This window comes from Stegodyphus dumicola, chromosome 12 (assembly GCF_044657685.1).
Source record: "Stegodyphus dumicola isolate Sdum_Otavi_A_Nest chromosome 12, ASM4465768v1".
Taxonomy (NCBI): domain Eukaryota; kingdom Metazoa; phylum Arthropoda; class Arachnida; order Araneae; family Eresidae; genus Stegodyphus; species Stegodyphus dumicola.
The window spans coordinates 81,570,208-81,586,676 of NC_140779.1; the positions used below are offsets into that span (position 1 = coordinate 81,570,208).

Consider the following 16,469-nt stretch of genomic DNA (forward strand, 5'->3'; position numbering starts at 1 on the left):
TGGAAAGCTTTTCATCTCAACTGAATATGCTCTGCATAGCTAGATGTAACATCGGTTCCAGCGAAAGTATTTCGGCTAGGAACCCTCCAATGGTAGGAGGAGAAGCTCGCTTCTCCGGAAATATTTTCCTAACATCATGCACCGTTAGATATGATAACTCCATTACGCGTCCTTGTGGTGTAGTGGTAAATACATCCTAGTAGGAGCTGGAAGTTCTCGGTTTGATTTGCAGCAAAGCCATAAGGGATTTTTCAATATCTCTTGCTTGAAACAGAATGTTAACTCTATAGTTTTGTTATCGAAGTGTGTTATTTAGCGATACCATATTTAGACTGAGTGCCACGTAATTACATTTGAAAGTAAATTAATCAGAGATAAGTGTTCAGAAAATATTACTACAAGGTTAGAATTCATTAAATTTAGCTCTGCTCCCTCTGACTAAAGGAAAACATATTAGCTATAGCAATGTAACTTCTCGTTGTAATTAAATTACTCTTAAAAATTACTATAAGAAAGTTAACTGAATTATTTCATTAGAAGACATTATTCAATTTTATTTGATTTCCTCCTTCTTTACTACACGTATTACAAAAAATATTTTTTTTTCTCTAAAAATTAAAATAAAACCTTTAAAAAATAATTTTTATTTTTGTAGATATAAACGTATTCTTCTCTAATTAACTCCTTTAAAATAAAGTCTTATATTCCTATTTGTCTCCAATCTAACTCCCTTTGCTCGAAAATTTCCTGTGAATGTCATGTCTAGGACAGTTCATAAAAAATTAATTTTAGTGATTCGAAAGCCTATTACATATACGTTATCGAAGTTTGAATGACAGATAAAAGCTGATATGGAGGAATAAAGGGAATCATACAGAAAAGATAGCAAAATGTCCAAGTTATTAAAACTTTTTGCAAAAGCATGTCTACTCTGAAGATGATGTGAATGTCTGTTATTCTTGTGTCTTTCATATTTTATCATTAATTTTTTTTAAAGAAACTCTTTGATGGGTTTTATGTGTTCATAGATAAAAATGAATATTTAGGATTCACTTTCAAGTTTGAAAGTTCCTTTACATTCGACACCTGCAATGACCTCCTTCTGATAATGAAAACAAATGTCTCGATGTTGCAAATGTTGTTCGCTATCGAAAAATATTCTTTCTACCGTAATTAATGTATTAAGTGGTGAAACTGTTTAATTAGACAGCAAATCACTCTCATTTGGAAGGACAGACAAGCATTCCTGGACAATTTTTAATCCCGGACACAGCTTCGGGTGTAGACCTCTCGAATACGAACCGAGTCTGCTACTGTTACGCCACGAAAGCATGCGTAAAAGGGGGAGAAAATACTTTATAATTTAAATGGAAGAAATAACTGTTATTAAACAAAATGGTCTTCAAAAAGTAATGAAATTTTTGCGTTATGACAAAAGCTAGATTCGTATTCGCCCCGTGTCCGTACTCTTTTAAATCGCCCATAAGTGGAACATACATTTTCAAGCATTGCAAGGATAAACAAGCTATGCTGCTTTCACTAATATTTCAGCGCAAGAAGCTCCATAGAATAATGAAATATACATATATATATATATATATATATATATATATGTTGTATACCATAACCAGGACTGGATTAAGACTTTTAAAGCACTTACAATACTTTTGCACCCTCCCCCCCCGACATACATTTACCTTTTTTTCTTCTTTCTCGATCTTTGTTTAGTTGCATCATTCCGTGGTAAAATAAATGGAAATATTTTGTAGTGCACACTTTGAATTCATATGATCTTTTCTGGTGCCCCTTTCCTTGATGCCCTAAGCAGGTGCCTATTTTGCTTAATGGTTGAGCCAGCCCTGATCATAGCAAGACCTTTTAATTCCCTTGCAGTCTCAGTAGTAATTGGCGAGAAGGATGACGCTTTAGCGATTAAATGGCGTATTTTATGGACGACATCTCCTGAGATTAAAAGATTACTTGATTAACAGCTTACGTTTACGCAGTAAACTAGTCATGGACGCATCCGATTCGTTTCTAGGTAAAGAGCTCAAGACCAATTCACCATTCAGCCAACCCGTTGACGCACTAAGCGCATCAATTAAACCTAATTATTTAAATGCAGGTGCGTGTTTTGATTTTTGATTTCTTTCAGCTTCCCATCTTAGCGGCTTCAACACGTAATCTTATGGCGTGTAGCGGAAATTCAGCAAGCGAGAGCAGGTGATGAAAAAAACTAAAAGAAGCTACACCAGACGAGGGAGTCCCCAAACAGGTGAGATTGCACGCTTGGTCTCATCTTCTTTGGGAAATTGGTAGATTCTGCCTAACGAAGATGCAGCGAGAGTGGAGGACAAAGAACAATTTAATTGGAACGGAAGGCGATGGCTTCTTCGTTCTACCACCCCTTGTGGGAGAACTTTTAATTTTGACAAACAGATGCCCTTGGTGGCACCGTCCGTCGGGTTCATGGTCACTTTTCAGTTTCATTAAGCTGCCGCCTTAACGGTTTTAGTGCTGATAACGGTGCATCCAGCCGAGAAGGAGGAGGGATCAGCTTTGCACAACAAAAAGAGAAATATATAGTGAAAGAAAATAATGGGAGGCGGGGCGACTGTTGAACAGTCTTGCTTACTAAATTAGATATTTGCAAGAAATAAATTGTTTTTTATTAAATGAGTTACTCTTCTTATCCTTTTAAACAATTTTGGGTTCATTTATTTCTGCTCTGATTTCCCCCATTTTAATTATCATGCAACGAGTAGCATATTTACTGTAGATTACACATCTCATATAAAACGGGTGGAAAAAGTCATTTAACTTTTTTAGCCCGCATTTAATTGTCTTGTAGACATTTCACAGATGACTTGTATTAAAACGCACAAAATTTTAAATTTGTTAAGGCTAAAAGTACTTAAAAAATTGTTATCTATTTCTATTTTCTCTATACTCTCACCTGCATATGTTAACACCCTTAAAACTAGTGTATTAATTAATCATTACGCAACTTATCATTACACCTTGGTCATATTATACAATTCTACTGATGCATTAATTGCCAGTGATTTATGTTTTGAACGCCATTATTAATTCAGAGTAAAAAAAATTCCATAGCCTATAATGAAAAATTTCAGATAACAAACATCATATTAAATTTAATAAAACTGCTGTATTTTTGTAACAGCATTTTTAAATAATGCATGCAAATTGCTGCATTAACCTTTCAAAGTAACAAGATGAGTGAGTTTTAATATATCCACTCACAGGTAGTAACTGGAGCCGTAATTAAAAAGGAAATTCAAACTAAATCAGAAAATCATTGTATAAAAATGATTCTAAAAACTTAAAAGGATATATTGCTCTGGTATTTTCAATGCAGTTTTGAAATTAACAGAGATGACAATGCTATGGTAATAACTGTTTAATACTAACTAAACGTAGTTTATATATAATCTTAACCACTAATGCCATTATAAGTTCATTTAAAAGCTGAATAGCTTTGAATATATATATATATATATATATATATAAAGAGCACTGTTTTGTCCCAAATTATGCACTATAATGTATTGGCAGAACGGATAAGGCTCCAGCTTTTGCACTGCTTAAGATAAGTAACTGCTTATTTTCATTCATCATTTTTGGCGCGCTGGATTAGTTTAACCCGCGAAACTCGATATACCAAAAGCCTCTGCACGGCGGTATTGTGTTTATCTTTCACTGTGGCCCCAGCGCCGCGCGTGCCTTATTGTTCAATCCACAACAGGGTGCATAAAACCCCCCTGAAGGACAGACCAGGTGATAGTCACAGTGAAAAAAATGACATCACATTTTATCAAGCAGATGCATTTAGTCACAATACTGCACACGGTGTCGGGAACGCTGAGATTGGAGTTTTAAACATTGCATGCAGCTGTGGGTCCACTTGAAACATTTCGGGTGCACACGCTGTTAATGGTCGTGAAGAGTTGTTTAGCATACTTATAGAGGTAAAAGCTAGCCAGCTATATTCAAACACAAGGCATCTGTGAAGAGATAGTACAGCCTGCTTACGGCATCATTCAAAATATCTGCGATGGGTTCATGTTATTCCAATATAAAATTACATTCCTTTAAGTACTCTTGAAAACTTAAATCTATTGTCTCTCGAATCCTAGCAAAACTATAGAAATATCAAGCATTGTTTTTGAGTACAAATTATTTTTATCTTATAAATTTTAAAAGGAATTCAGATCTGTGGATATTTATTTGTCTGCTTATCAGAATTCGACAAATTTAAAAAATAATTTGATATGAAAGTCACAGCATTAAATGGATAATACTTAAGCGATTTTTCAGTGCTTTTAATTTTATCAGAATCTTTGAAGGAAACAAATATGCCATTTTCATGCAGAATGTGGGGAAGTTCAATTGCAATATAGGAATGTATTCATTTTATTAATTGATTTTTAAAATTATCTTTATCAAAAAATAGATTTGTATAATTTCATCTCCCCCCCCCAAAAAAAAATAAGGGATTTTAAAATTTACCTGGATTTTACAACATTACTTTGTCTGCTTATGCAACTATTTTACTGCATGTTAAATTTAATTTTATTAAATAAATTTTTTCGGTTTCCTTTTTTTTTTCCATTATTTTGCTCATTTGCTCATTTTGTAATATATATGTATAATACCTCCACATGCTTACATGATTTTTTTAATTTGTGTTAAAACTTGATGGAACAAACCAAAAAAAAAAAAAAAAGCGATACTCTGGCTGTATATGATTTAGTATTTCACTAGAGCAAAAATATTTTTAATAAAAGTAGAAACGAAATTGACCTGTTGCACAAAGTGCGATGAAAGTATGGGAATGCCTCCTGACCAGATCTTCTCTCTCGACATCTAACCTAGACAGTAGTGGATCAACAAAATCACTGGCAGTGACTGAAGCCATGTCCCATTTCAAGCTGTTCAGCACCAATAATTCCCATGTCTAAATTTGGAGAAGACAAAAAAAAAAAAAAAAAAAAAAAAGAGAAAAAGCTATTAGAGAAATTTTAAAAAAAGCTAGGTGAAAATTCTTATTGTTATTTATCATAAAGAAACCCACAATTTTTGGCAAAAGAGAGCTTACCTGAACAGAGCCATTTTAGAATATTTCTGTTGAACTTCATCAGTATGAATTGATGTAGGTGTTTAATTAAACTAAGATAACCAAGTATTAAGCCATGACTTGGCAAAGCATCTGCCCGAGAGGACAGAAGAGAAACATAGAGCTGCTCTGCATTCCACTATATAATTTGGGCACTTGTAAGGTTCTTGCTGTTTCATGATTTTACAACTCTTTGTTTATAATTAATAACATATAGATGAAGTAATAATGGCCGATATTTCTGGTGAGATATTCTGGCTACATAGGAATTTCGAAAGTTTTCTGAGAGAGTAATATTAATATGAACCAATTTGGAAAATAATTTATGAGAAACATTTCTCATATTCCTTGCCACAAACAAATCAACTAATGCATTAAAATGGGGAAAGGGGGCATTCAAGGCTTTACATAAACGTTTTACTTCAGCAGTATAGTTAAATGTACGTATTATTTCTAAATTGCCAAAATCGCTCACACGACAAGTCAGGAATTTAAAAAATAAATTCATTAAGTACGTTAAAATGAATTAAACGTAATGCTGTTTAGGAATTACGGAGCAATGTAAGTCAAGAGTAAGCGATGCTAATTATAAGCAGTGTATAACACATTTATTATTTTATACGAATATTAATTATTTAAATTTTTGCTGCCAAAGAAAAATCGAGCACAGATATGGACTGCACATTCAGTTCTGTTCAGGTTACTGAAAGCTGTTTTATTATATCTATAGTTTGTATAAATAGTTAAACTCTATGTGATATGGCATTCTTTCGACGGTTAGAATCATATAAATGTTTTTGGTACTTACGTATTATTGCAACCACCTTAGTAAAAATTGCCAAAGCTTCAGAATACACACAACTCTGATAACCATGCTGTTAACAATTGTTCGAGCAACCACGCGCGTGACAAATATCCAGTTTCCAACATTGACATTTTAGTATGCTTTTGTTGCAGTTGTTGCGGTTGTATTCCAAATTCTAGCGATTTTTATAGAAAAATTATGATTAATTTTCGTCTTAAACTCGATTTTAAAATTTTTCAAGGTGAAATTTCTGCAGGAATACAGTATTTTACCGCAAAATCGCTAAAAGAGTGATGCTTAGAATTCTTTTTCTAAACGATCGCTACGAAATTTCTACCTCAACAAAAATAAAAACCCGTTTGTAACTTAGGATTATCGATTGTCTTTTGAAATAAGTATGTAGTTAAATAATAATGTTTTTAATGTTAATTAATGTTTTGTAATAAATATGTATGAAAAGTAGAATATACATGTAATATAATATATAATGTTTCACAATAAATGTAACTGTTTTTTTCCCCCCTAAAATTTACCAAATTGCGCCAAAATGGTTGCGATAATACGCAAATATCTCTTCTTCTTCTTCTTTTTTTTTATATACTGAGGTAGGGCTATGAAGGGACCTACTGAAAGAACCAAATAACTGCAGAGAAAATTTTCTGAAAATTTTAATATTTATATTTCTTTGCACACAAAATTCATACAGTCATATAGAAGAAAAAAAAATCCAAAAAAGCTATTTTTTCTCTAAATTTAAGACCTCGAACATTTCTGATGACATTATTAATTTGACTGCATTAAATTTATGTATGGAAATCATAAATACATAATTCATTGATATAAATTTTAAGTTCACAAGCATACTAACCGTGATGTCCCTCGTTGTTACTGAATAGTCTGTGTAATATATAAGAGCATCTACTGTTAAAGACCTGCATTGCCGTAACTTGGACGCCAACAATAAGCAAACAGCGCCCAACAGTTGTAACTGAGATTTCTTGATTCTGACACATGAAAGGAATCTGTCCACATACGATGCAGCCAGGGGAAAAACGATGTCATCTGCTCCTTGCTCTTCACACACCTATGTCAAATGAAATGTGACTAAATATGCTATAGCTTTAAAAATTTCAAAATATTACATGCCCTAACTTCGCATGTTAAAATAACTCATTGATTAAAAATAATTCATAGAAAAATTTAATGTTTTAGCTATACCTTAAACCAGGCCTCGGCAACCTATGATCCGTGGGTCACCGAATGACCCACGTCATAATTTCAAGTGACCTGAATTCCGAAAGTAATGTATGTTATATGATAATAAATTATAAAACCTAAATATGAAACGAGCGCTTGAAGGAACTATAAAAAAATAAACCCAAGCCAGACTTGACTGAACTGATGTCGCAAGTTCAGCATTAGGAAAGCCATTGATAGCGAAGAGCAAAATAAACTTCATTCAGCTATTTTCCCAACTAGCGTTAACACACACCGGTGAGTTCTAAGGTAATCTAGGTCGGCATAACTCGTCGAATAGGTAACAAGGAGGCTTTGAGATGATTCATTTCAAACTGTGGAAATTAAGGAACTTATATTTAATATTTTCACCTCTGTAGATCTAATTTCAATTCTTAATGTTCTCTATTTAGAATGTCCCACTTCGGTTGATAACTGTTGTAAGATTATCGCGAATACTGTATCTAATTTCGATCTGTTACATAGAAATTGCAGTTTCGAATTCTGATTCCCGATGGTAAATCACGAAGCCTGAAAATAAATAATTAAAGAAAATAAAACGCAGTCTTAAAACACCACGCAGTTAACAACTTGTTTGAAATTCGCAGCTAGCCAGAAGTCGCAAACCGCCAGCTCCAGTGCTACATGAACATCAAATAAATAATACGAATAGAATGTCAAAACGAACATAGTTCGAAAATCGAGTAACTTAAACGTTTTGACAAAAAATTTTTGAACACTCAGTTGATTCTAAAATATTCCAGTTACATATCTTTAGAAAATTCCTGACAAATTATGCTAATTAACCCTTTAGACAAGTTGCATATAGTTTCATTTTTCTATTTCAAGAGATCGGAATTAACAAACTCTCTGCCTGAGTATTTAAAAAACATGATTACAGATTCGCATTTGCAGTGATATTACACATGCCCAAGTAACATATTCTTTGAAAATATATCAATGCGTGTGCTGTGGCAGGAATCTATGAATGTTTTGCTTTTTTATTTCTATAAATGTTTTGAGAAATTTTCTTACTATCTATTCATGTCTTCATTCTATGTCTATACATTTTTCTATGTCTATACGTTCTATTTCTATACATTCTATCTCTATACGTTCTATTTCTATACATTCTATGTCTTCTCTTTCTAAAAACTTGTATATTGTATATTTGTGCGCAATATTTTTCTCATGAGGAAGGTACAAAAAGAAAGATAAGAATAAAACTTTTAAGAAAGAATTTTATTCGCAATCGCTATCATGTCTATCAACCTATATTTAGATGTTTGATATTTAAAAAATGTGAACAGTGTCCACAAAAAAATTTTACCTCAATGCACATTTTTCTTTATTCAGAAGAAAATACAATTTTACAAGACACAATAGTAATGCAGATTTTCTTGGGCTATGCATTGTAGATGCTGTGTTAGACTGGACACGTTAAAAGCGAAAGATTCCAAACTGAGGTACGTCAAACGCACCTCAGTTTAGAACCATTAAAGTCCATAGGTGAATTTCTGATTTGCAAGCAGATTATGAATAACAAAACTTTTAAATACTGTTAAGTAATTTTTACAGCATTTTAATAAATATATTCAATTTAACAGTCCCTGAAGAATTAGCAGAATTTGAGTAGGAAATTTTCAGTGTCTTCAACAAACTGCAGCAGACAGATCCTCGATTATGATTCTTGGTGGAAAAGACACCTTTGCAAGTTTTTTTTTTAATGTCTAAATATCTAAAATAATTAATGATTTTTAAACGTGACTTTTAAAAAATTGTTTACGAGGTGCTGATTAGCATTTAATAACTCTAGAGAAAATACAAACTTTAACATCCTTATTTCAGTAAATCTTTCATATCCGATTTATATTTTTGTATACACAAGGTTAAAAATGGTAGTAGATTTCTCATTAGAACACGATTTCATGAAAATATTTATGTTAACAATTAAACAGATTTAAAGTTTGCATGCCAGTACAATTTAAATTTGATTGTAATAAATTAGATTTGATAGTTAAATAAATGTTTGCTTTTAACTAAAAATTTATTACATTTGTTAAGGAACGCACGTTTTAATTTTTATTTATGACGAACTATATATATTTTTTTAAAGCGAGAGACTGCTGTTAGAAAGCAGTGCTTAGTAAATATTGCGTCATCATCTGAATGGTAAAACCATGAAATAAATCCGCGTAACATAAATTTACCGTAGGTAATCTTGTATCAGAAAAGATAAAGAGAAAAGATGTGTACCGTGGATGCAGTCAGATGATCAATGTTCCCGTTTACAGACTGTTAAGCGTTGCCATACTGTTTTATATTCTCTATACCATTTATATTTGGGATGTAAATTGTTGAAAATATCCGGATGATCCGGGCTTTGGTCCTATATCTTCACCTGTAACAATTGCCATCGCTTGAAGTTGAGAAAAGGGTTCACAATTTTTGGTTTTTTTTTTTTTTTTTTTTTTTTTTTTTTTTTTTTTTTTTTTTTGCTCCTCTGGCATTTTTATTTCCAAAGCTTATAATAACTGTTAAAAAGCTAACTTAGTATTTGAAAACACTGGAAAATATCAAAATGTTTAATTTAATTATTCTTTGTTTTGAAGCTGTGGATGACAACAATTTGTAAAGGAATTTAAAATGGAATTCTAAAATTTAAAACTTTTACTTCGGAAAACAGGCATTCTTTTTTGACAAACAAAATATCTGTAAGTAAAGTAAACAGCTGTGGTGGTTTTTCACTCTATTAAAAAACAAATAAATTAGATCAATACCATAATCATTATTAGTTTTTTTTTTTTTTTTTTTTTTTACAAAGAGCAGATCTAGCAAAGAAGTCAAGCGTACCGATATGCTGGCACAGTATTGCGATTAAAGTATTTTACGCATGCTCTAGTGAATTAGGGTAGTTTGTATACAGAGGCAATTATCACAACCCAACAGGTGTTCGAATACCGCTTGTGATCGATAGTTTATTGTAATTCAGATTTCTTCCTCAACCCCTGGCCTCCCTGGAGCGATTTAGCTGAAATGTTAAAACACGAAAGTATGGAAAGTATTCTTGAAGAATGAAGAACCACACGAGAATGAATTTAGGATTTCGAAAAAACATTTACGACGGAAGAATTGCCAAGCTTTAAAATATAATTTTTAGTTAATTAGTGTATCCTACACAACGCATTTATTGCAAGAAGAGAATAGAAATAATAATAGTTTTCATTGTAATTAAGGATATCTATATACAATGGTGATTCCAATTTTTAGCAACAGTGATCTGTAGTAACAAAGATTCCAATATAGTTTTATTGCTATTACGATGACAAAATAAAATATTAAGAAGTGACGTAAACAAAATATCAGGGAATTTTGTTATCTTTAGTATAAAATAACAAAAGATAATATACAAAATTGTTCACACTACGAATACATATATAAAGATGTCTAATTAAGAGTTAAATGATTTATTTATGATAAATTATTTTTAGCATCTATATGAACCTCCAAAGTAAGAAGTAAAATGTTCTCTGTTTTTATTAAAATGATTAGCCCAAAGAGGCAATTTGCCCAGAAGGGCTATTCATTTCGTTTTGGAATTTTGTGTTGGTTCCCTATAAACGAAGTTTCGCTTTTCATATTGTTGCCACCAACTATTACAGCCCTGCATTATATTTAAAGAAATTAAATAATGAAGAATCTGCGTGGATGTATGTATGTTTCTCGCACTGTGAACTGAACAACGGTACCTACAGACATCAAATTTTGAATAACGTAGTTCTCCACTCGAGCATGGGCATCTGGAAGCCTAAATTTGGAATTTGTTTTATTATCTACTTCATATTCTGTAAAACTTTAACGAATTTTTGATTAACGAACTCGACGATTTCAAAGCGAGTAATGGCAACACTGTATGAAAAAAAAAGGGGGGAGAGAGAGATTTTATCTAAAGCGCGCAAGACTGTGTATCGGAAATTCTAAAGATCCTTTTTAATTAGTTTGTGATATTGCCATTGAATTGAATTTTATGGTTTAAGCACGAAAAACATGATATTTAATAAATAAAGATAACACACAAAACATTTAAAAAGCCCCTTTGGGCGTAATATAAAATTTGAAAGCTTTCAGTTTTTTTTTTTTTTTTTTTTTTTTTTGTTTTTTTTTTCCCCTCTTTAAATATTTTCATTTTCCCGAATCAAAATATTTGTGATCAGAAAATTATCTCAAAACACCGTTCATAATGACTATAAACTTAAGCCAATCAATTTAACCCCACAAACAGAAACACTTGAGCTAATTATTTATGTCACAAACAAAAAACTACCATAAAACCACCAACAGAAAAGTTCCTAGTTATTCATTCAAGTAGAAATCTCGCATTCAGAGGATCATAAAAATGTGTAAATGGGATTCTAAATATAAGTGCTCAGAGGAGGAGTATCAGGATGAGGAATTGATTTGAAATATAGGGAAATCCTTAGACAATCAACGTTTCTCCCTTTGGCGGCCATCGCATGATCCGTTAATTGTAAATGGGAACTGAAAATTCAGTTGCTATATCAGATCGGGAATAATCCTGGTTGTATTGTAGAGTTTCCCTTATATTTACTGAACTTCTCAACTTACCCTCACATTTTCTCGCCAGGATGTAAATTTAAAGTGAAGTGCGCATTTAAACAGGTGAATCTCTGAGTTTATTAACAGCGTGTTTTCGCTAGCTAGCGCACGTTTCGTTGTTACGCTAGTAAATCTCTTGGCCATTTCGGATTATAATCACGCCTGTTAGGTTTTTGTGAGTTAACCTGTTAGGCGTAAATTACGTGCTATCCAGCACTACTTACTTTAGATTTTTTTTACTTGAATTATTTTATACGTTTTTAGTTTCACCGTAAGTTTTTAGTTCACCGTAATTTAGTTTATGAGGAAAAATAGATAACGACCCTACAGTATTATTTATTTATATACTAAGAGTGCTAAAAGCATGTCATTGTACATATTTTGATGAATACTTACGCTGGATTTTGTAGTGTCTACAATGTGCCATACTTCCATTTTCTGCTCAGATTGTAAATGAAGGGAGTTTAAAAAATTTCTGAAAGGTTTGAGATTTGAACGGTTGCCCAAAAGGGTTTGTTAAGTTTCTTCATGCTCTCACTGAGTTCGCAGTCTACTAGTCTATTCTTGCAGTCACTCTTGCTATCCTTTTTTTTTTTAAAGCTTTATTATTAAGCATCTTTTTCTTCCCACTTACGCCACACTCAGCATATTCAGTTTTCTTTAGCAAGATGGCTAACAAAAAAAATTTCTTTTTTGTCTTTTTATTATTAATTATTTATGTAATAACTTTATTTATTAAATATCACCGTCTTCGCACTTAGGCCACAAAAAATTCAGTTCAAGAGCAAAATCCCAAAATCTTTGAAAACAATATATCTTTAGAATTCTTGACAGAGTGTTAGAGGTTGCCATGCATGTTTGTATACTCGCTATATTATTTCTTTAGAAACCAGCCGTTCGTGCGTCCGGCCACTTTAACTAGTTATCATAAAAAGAATAAAGTATGCAATATTTTTAATGAGTTCAGCAAGTGTAATTTTATAAAAATATTGAATATTTCTAATTAGACATCTCATGATTTTAATACTTATTACTCAATAATTTTCCTGATTAAATTTGAAAGTATTAGCTTTATTGATTTTCAACAAGCTGGTGCGTAGAAGATAAAAGTATTTTATTTCTAGCTGCAGCAACACATTGCTTTCATAGAGCCCAGTTTAATTATTAAAAAGTGAAAGATTCAAAAAAAAAATCTTACATTTTTTCGAATGGCAACAGTCTCGATTACTGGAGATAAAAATGTTTTATTTCGAACCGTGTTGCCACTGCTTGCTTTCAAATCATCGAGTTTATTAATAAAAAAATCATTAAAGTTTTACAAAATATTAAATAAATAATAAAACAAATTAGAAATTAAAAATTCGGGCTCCCAGATAGTGGTCTACATAATGAAAAATTTGATGGCTGTAGGAACTGTCATTTTTTCACAATACCAGGAACATGATTGCATGCAAATTCTTGGTTATTTAATTTCATTATAAATAATACAGCTCGAAAATATCTGGTGGCGAATATTTGAAAAGTGATACGTTGTTTATAGTGAACAAAAGTTAAATAGCGTTTCGTGACCCTATTAGCCTAATAAATTAACTTTGATTTGCATATAATTTGTTTGTTAATTTAAATGCTGATTTGGGCCTACAGCTAGCCGAAGGTAAGATAGTGAATTTTAATACTTGAAGACAGAACTTAAAATTGCGCCCCCCTTAAACCTTTTCTCAGTTACGCTTTATTTCCTTTTGTGCACTATTCTTATTTTTCTGTCGTCTCAACTTCGGAGAGAACTTTGTGTAAAGGACTGAAGTTGAGTATTTTACCTTTTACAGGTGTATGAAAATGGTAGGATGCGTATCATTTCTGATTATGTCGAAAGCAAAACAGGATAAAGATTCAAGTCCATGGGCTGTGCTCGAAATAGAAATCCATACTTTAGAAACACCTGGTATATTTAAAATTTTCAGGATTATTATTTGTACCATACGAAATTGTATTACCTAATGAATCCATACTTATCTATTATTTTGTAGAAGACATGATAAATGTGCACTGCCCTCGCTGGGACTTGAACCCTTCAACTCTCGAATACGCGAAGAGTATGCTTCCAAATACACCACGAAGGCATAGGAAAAGAAGGAACAAATACCTTATAATTTTATTGCGAAAGACTTTAATAGCACATACATACACGATATGTATACGGCTATTATAATTTTAATCTGTAATGATATTTTAAATTTTTGAAAATATGAAGCGTCTTCAAATAGTAACAAAAACGGGCACCTCATGTTTTCCATTTCATCAGATGATTCGTAAAACATTATTGGTACACTTTTGTTCATCACAAGCGAGATTGAATGCGTTCAGTACGAAATAATTAAATCTGAATTCGTAAACTTTAGATTTAACTGAATCATCAAATTAATGTTTTATTTTGTCATCATATTTAATAAAATAAATACTCATCAGCTGTCAAATTGGTAAATGCATTTTCTGTGCAACTGCTGAAAGTTGGAATAAGGTAAATGACAGATTGAAAGATCAAGCATAAAAATTAAAATGTGATGAAGATATGGAACGATGGAGGATGAAACTCCGAATGAATGTGAGTAAAAGAACTCATAAAAGAGCGAGAAACATAGTTCCTCATACTTATTCGCAGCACAATTCTTTATCGACTCATAAAATCATCACATTTTAATTTTTACATTTGAATCTTTACATATATACACACTAAAAAGTTATGTATTTTTTCCACCCTTATTAACTCAAAACTATAAAGAACTCAAAATAAATTTTAAAACGGCATTTTATTAATTTAACGTAATATAAGTAATATCACCTTTCAATTAAATTTGTTAAAATCTTATCAGATTACTATCGAAATTTCCACATGCATAGGATGTTTTCCAAATACTTTAAGTAAAAACAATTTATGTATTATTTACTAAATATTATTAATAATAACGATAATAATTATTAAAAAAACTTATCTAATTATAACGCCACAATTTCTTAATCAATATATAGATAGATAAAATGCATTATTATAAAATATTCGAACGTATAAAATCCTACTTAAATATTATCGACAGGACGAGTTTTAAGAATCATAAGAAATAAAATAACAGCAGAAGTACAGCCTACCTCCATCATCCATTTCGTGAGTATCCTCCTCATGTGTGGCTGAACTTCATCTTGGACTTCTTTGAAATAACACCGGCTGTTGATGAACCTGAAGCGTTTTCCGTCCATCCTTTCCACTTTTATTAGCTGCTGAAGAACCCGTGGATCCCCGTTTAGAACAGGATCCCCTTGGGCCACCGGGCATACCATCTCACCACACCACAACAGCGAAGAGTCCATAACAGTTTTATAAATTCCGGGAGAAATTTAATTTTCCTCCTCGGATCACCTTTCACCCTGTTGCTGCAGTCGTGACTGACTGGTGGAACTCAGGTTGTTGCTTCCGTTTTGTTCGGGACAGGGAGGGCTGTTCGCAAGTTTCCCCCTTTGAGATGGGAGGGGGATTTATTTGGTTTAGTTGATATTAAGGAGCAACAGATTTGGCGATAAAAGACTCTGTCCGTCGCCAAATATGACTGTATGCGGAAACTATTCGGCGGATTATGCAGATCAGTGCTTCTCAAACTTTTACCTCGCGACTCTTATACATACAGCTGCAATTATAGCGACCCACCTGCATATAGTTGCTTTGGAGTAAAGGAAAAAAACAGCGAAGAAAAAAGGAAGTCTTGGTAAAATAATATAACAATAGTGTAAAATAAGATAATAATTTATATATATTTTAATTGACTTTAAATTTGCTTTTTAGAATAGAGAATGTTTATTAAATATATATATAGAAAATACTACTTATATACATATATAATTATTAAAATAGTCAATCAGTGTATTAATAACAATTAAAATTATTCATATTGTACTCGGAAAAATCTCCCATTAAACATAGTCTCGGCACTCTTTTATGGGCTACGACCGACATTTCGAGAAACTACTCAGTTATAGATTTTTTCGTCCATAAATTCAACTGATACCTTTGTTTGTTTGTTTGCTGAATTACAACTTCAGATCATAAAATAAAATTACAAAGCGCACAGGTAGTAGTCATTAAGTTTGGTTTCGTTTGGTTTATTTGATTACTGCACAGCCTTGAGAATTATCTGCATATCGGGAGGGATGTCTCCGTGGAAGATTTTCTGAGGGAGACTGGCTCGTATACGCGTTACACATGGGGAAAGCCACGAAAGCGCCCGTGCAGTCAGCCCGTTCACGGGATTCGAACCTCGGATAGAACTACCAGTGTTCAGCGAATTTACCGCTCAGCCGTTGGTGGGACCCTTTTATAAAAGTTTGTTTAATGCATTATAAGAAAAATTTGTTTTTAGTCCTTTTCCCTTTAAAAGAAAGGAATTTGATTAAATAGTTTAAATTTGCACATGTAAACAAAATGCGAAAATAGTATTTCCTTTTTACCTTATGCAATCACTGAAGAAAAGTGCAACTTTAGTTGGAGAAGAACACGCAAATGTAGGATTATTTTGATTGTCCGAGGAAAATTAGACTATGGAAACAATGTATAAGTCATGTAATTATACTCTTTCACAAGCCCAAAGACTATAAACTTCAATTTTGGCAGCGGATGCAAGCAGTTGC

General features: G+C 32.2%; 1 protein-coding gene across 1 annotated transcript in view; it reads right to left on the reverse strand.

Moving 5' to 3' along the window:
- LOC118199978 (G1/S-specific cyclin-D3-like) overlaps positions 1-15,311 on the reverse strand; it is a 32,735-nt gene extending 17,424 nt beyond the window's left edge. The window contains exons 1-3 of the mRNA XM_035371882.2: positions 14,940-15,311; positions 6,811-7,026; positions 4,825-4,978 (exon numbers count right to left, since the gene is read on the reverse strand). Of these exons, the coding sequence (XP_035227773.1) occupies positions 4,825-4,978; positions 6,811-7,026; positions 14,940-15,158 (589 nt within the window). The 5' untranslated portion in view covers positions 15,159-15,311. The remainder of the gene's footprint in view (positions 1-4,824; positions 4,979-6,810; positions 7,027-14,939) is intronic.
- Between the last annotated feature and the right edge of the window lie 1,158 nt (positions 15,312-16,469).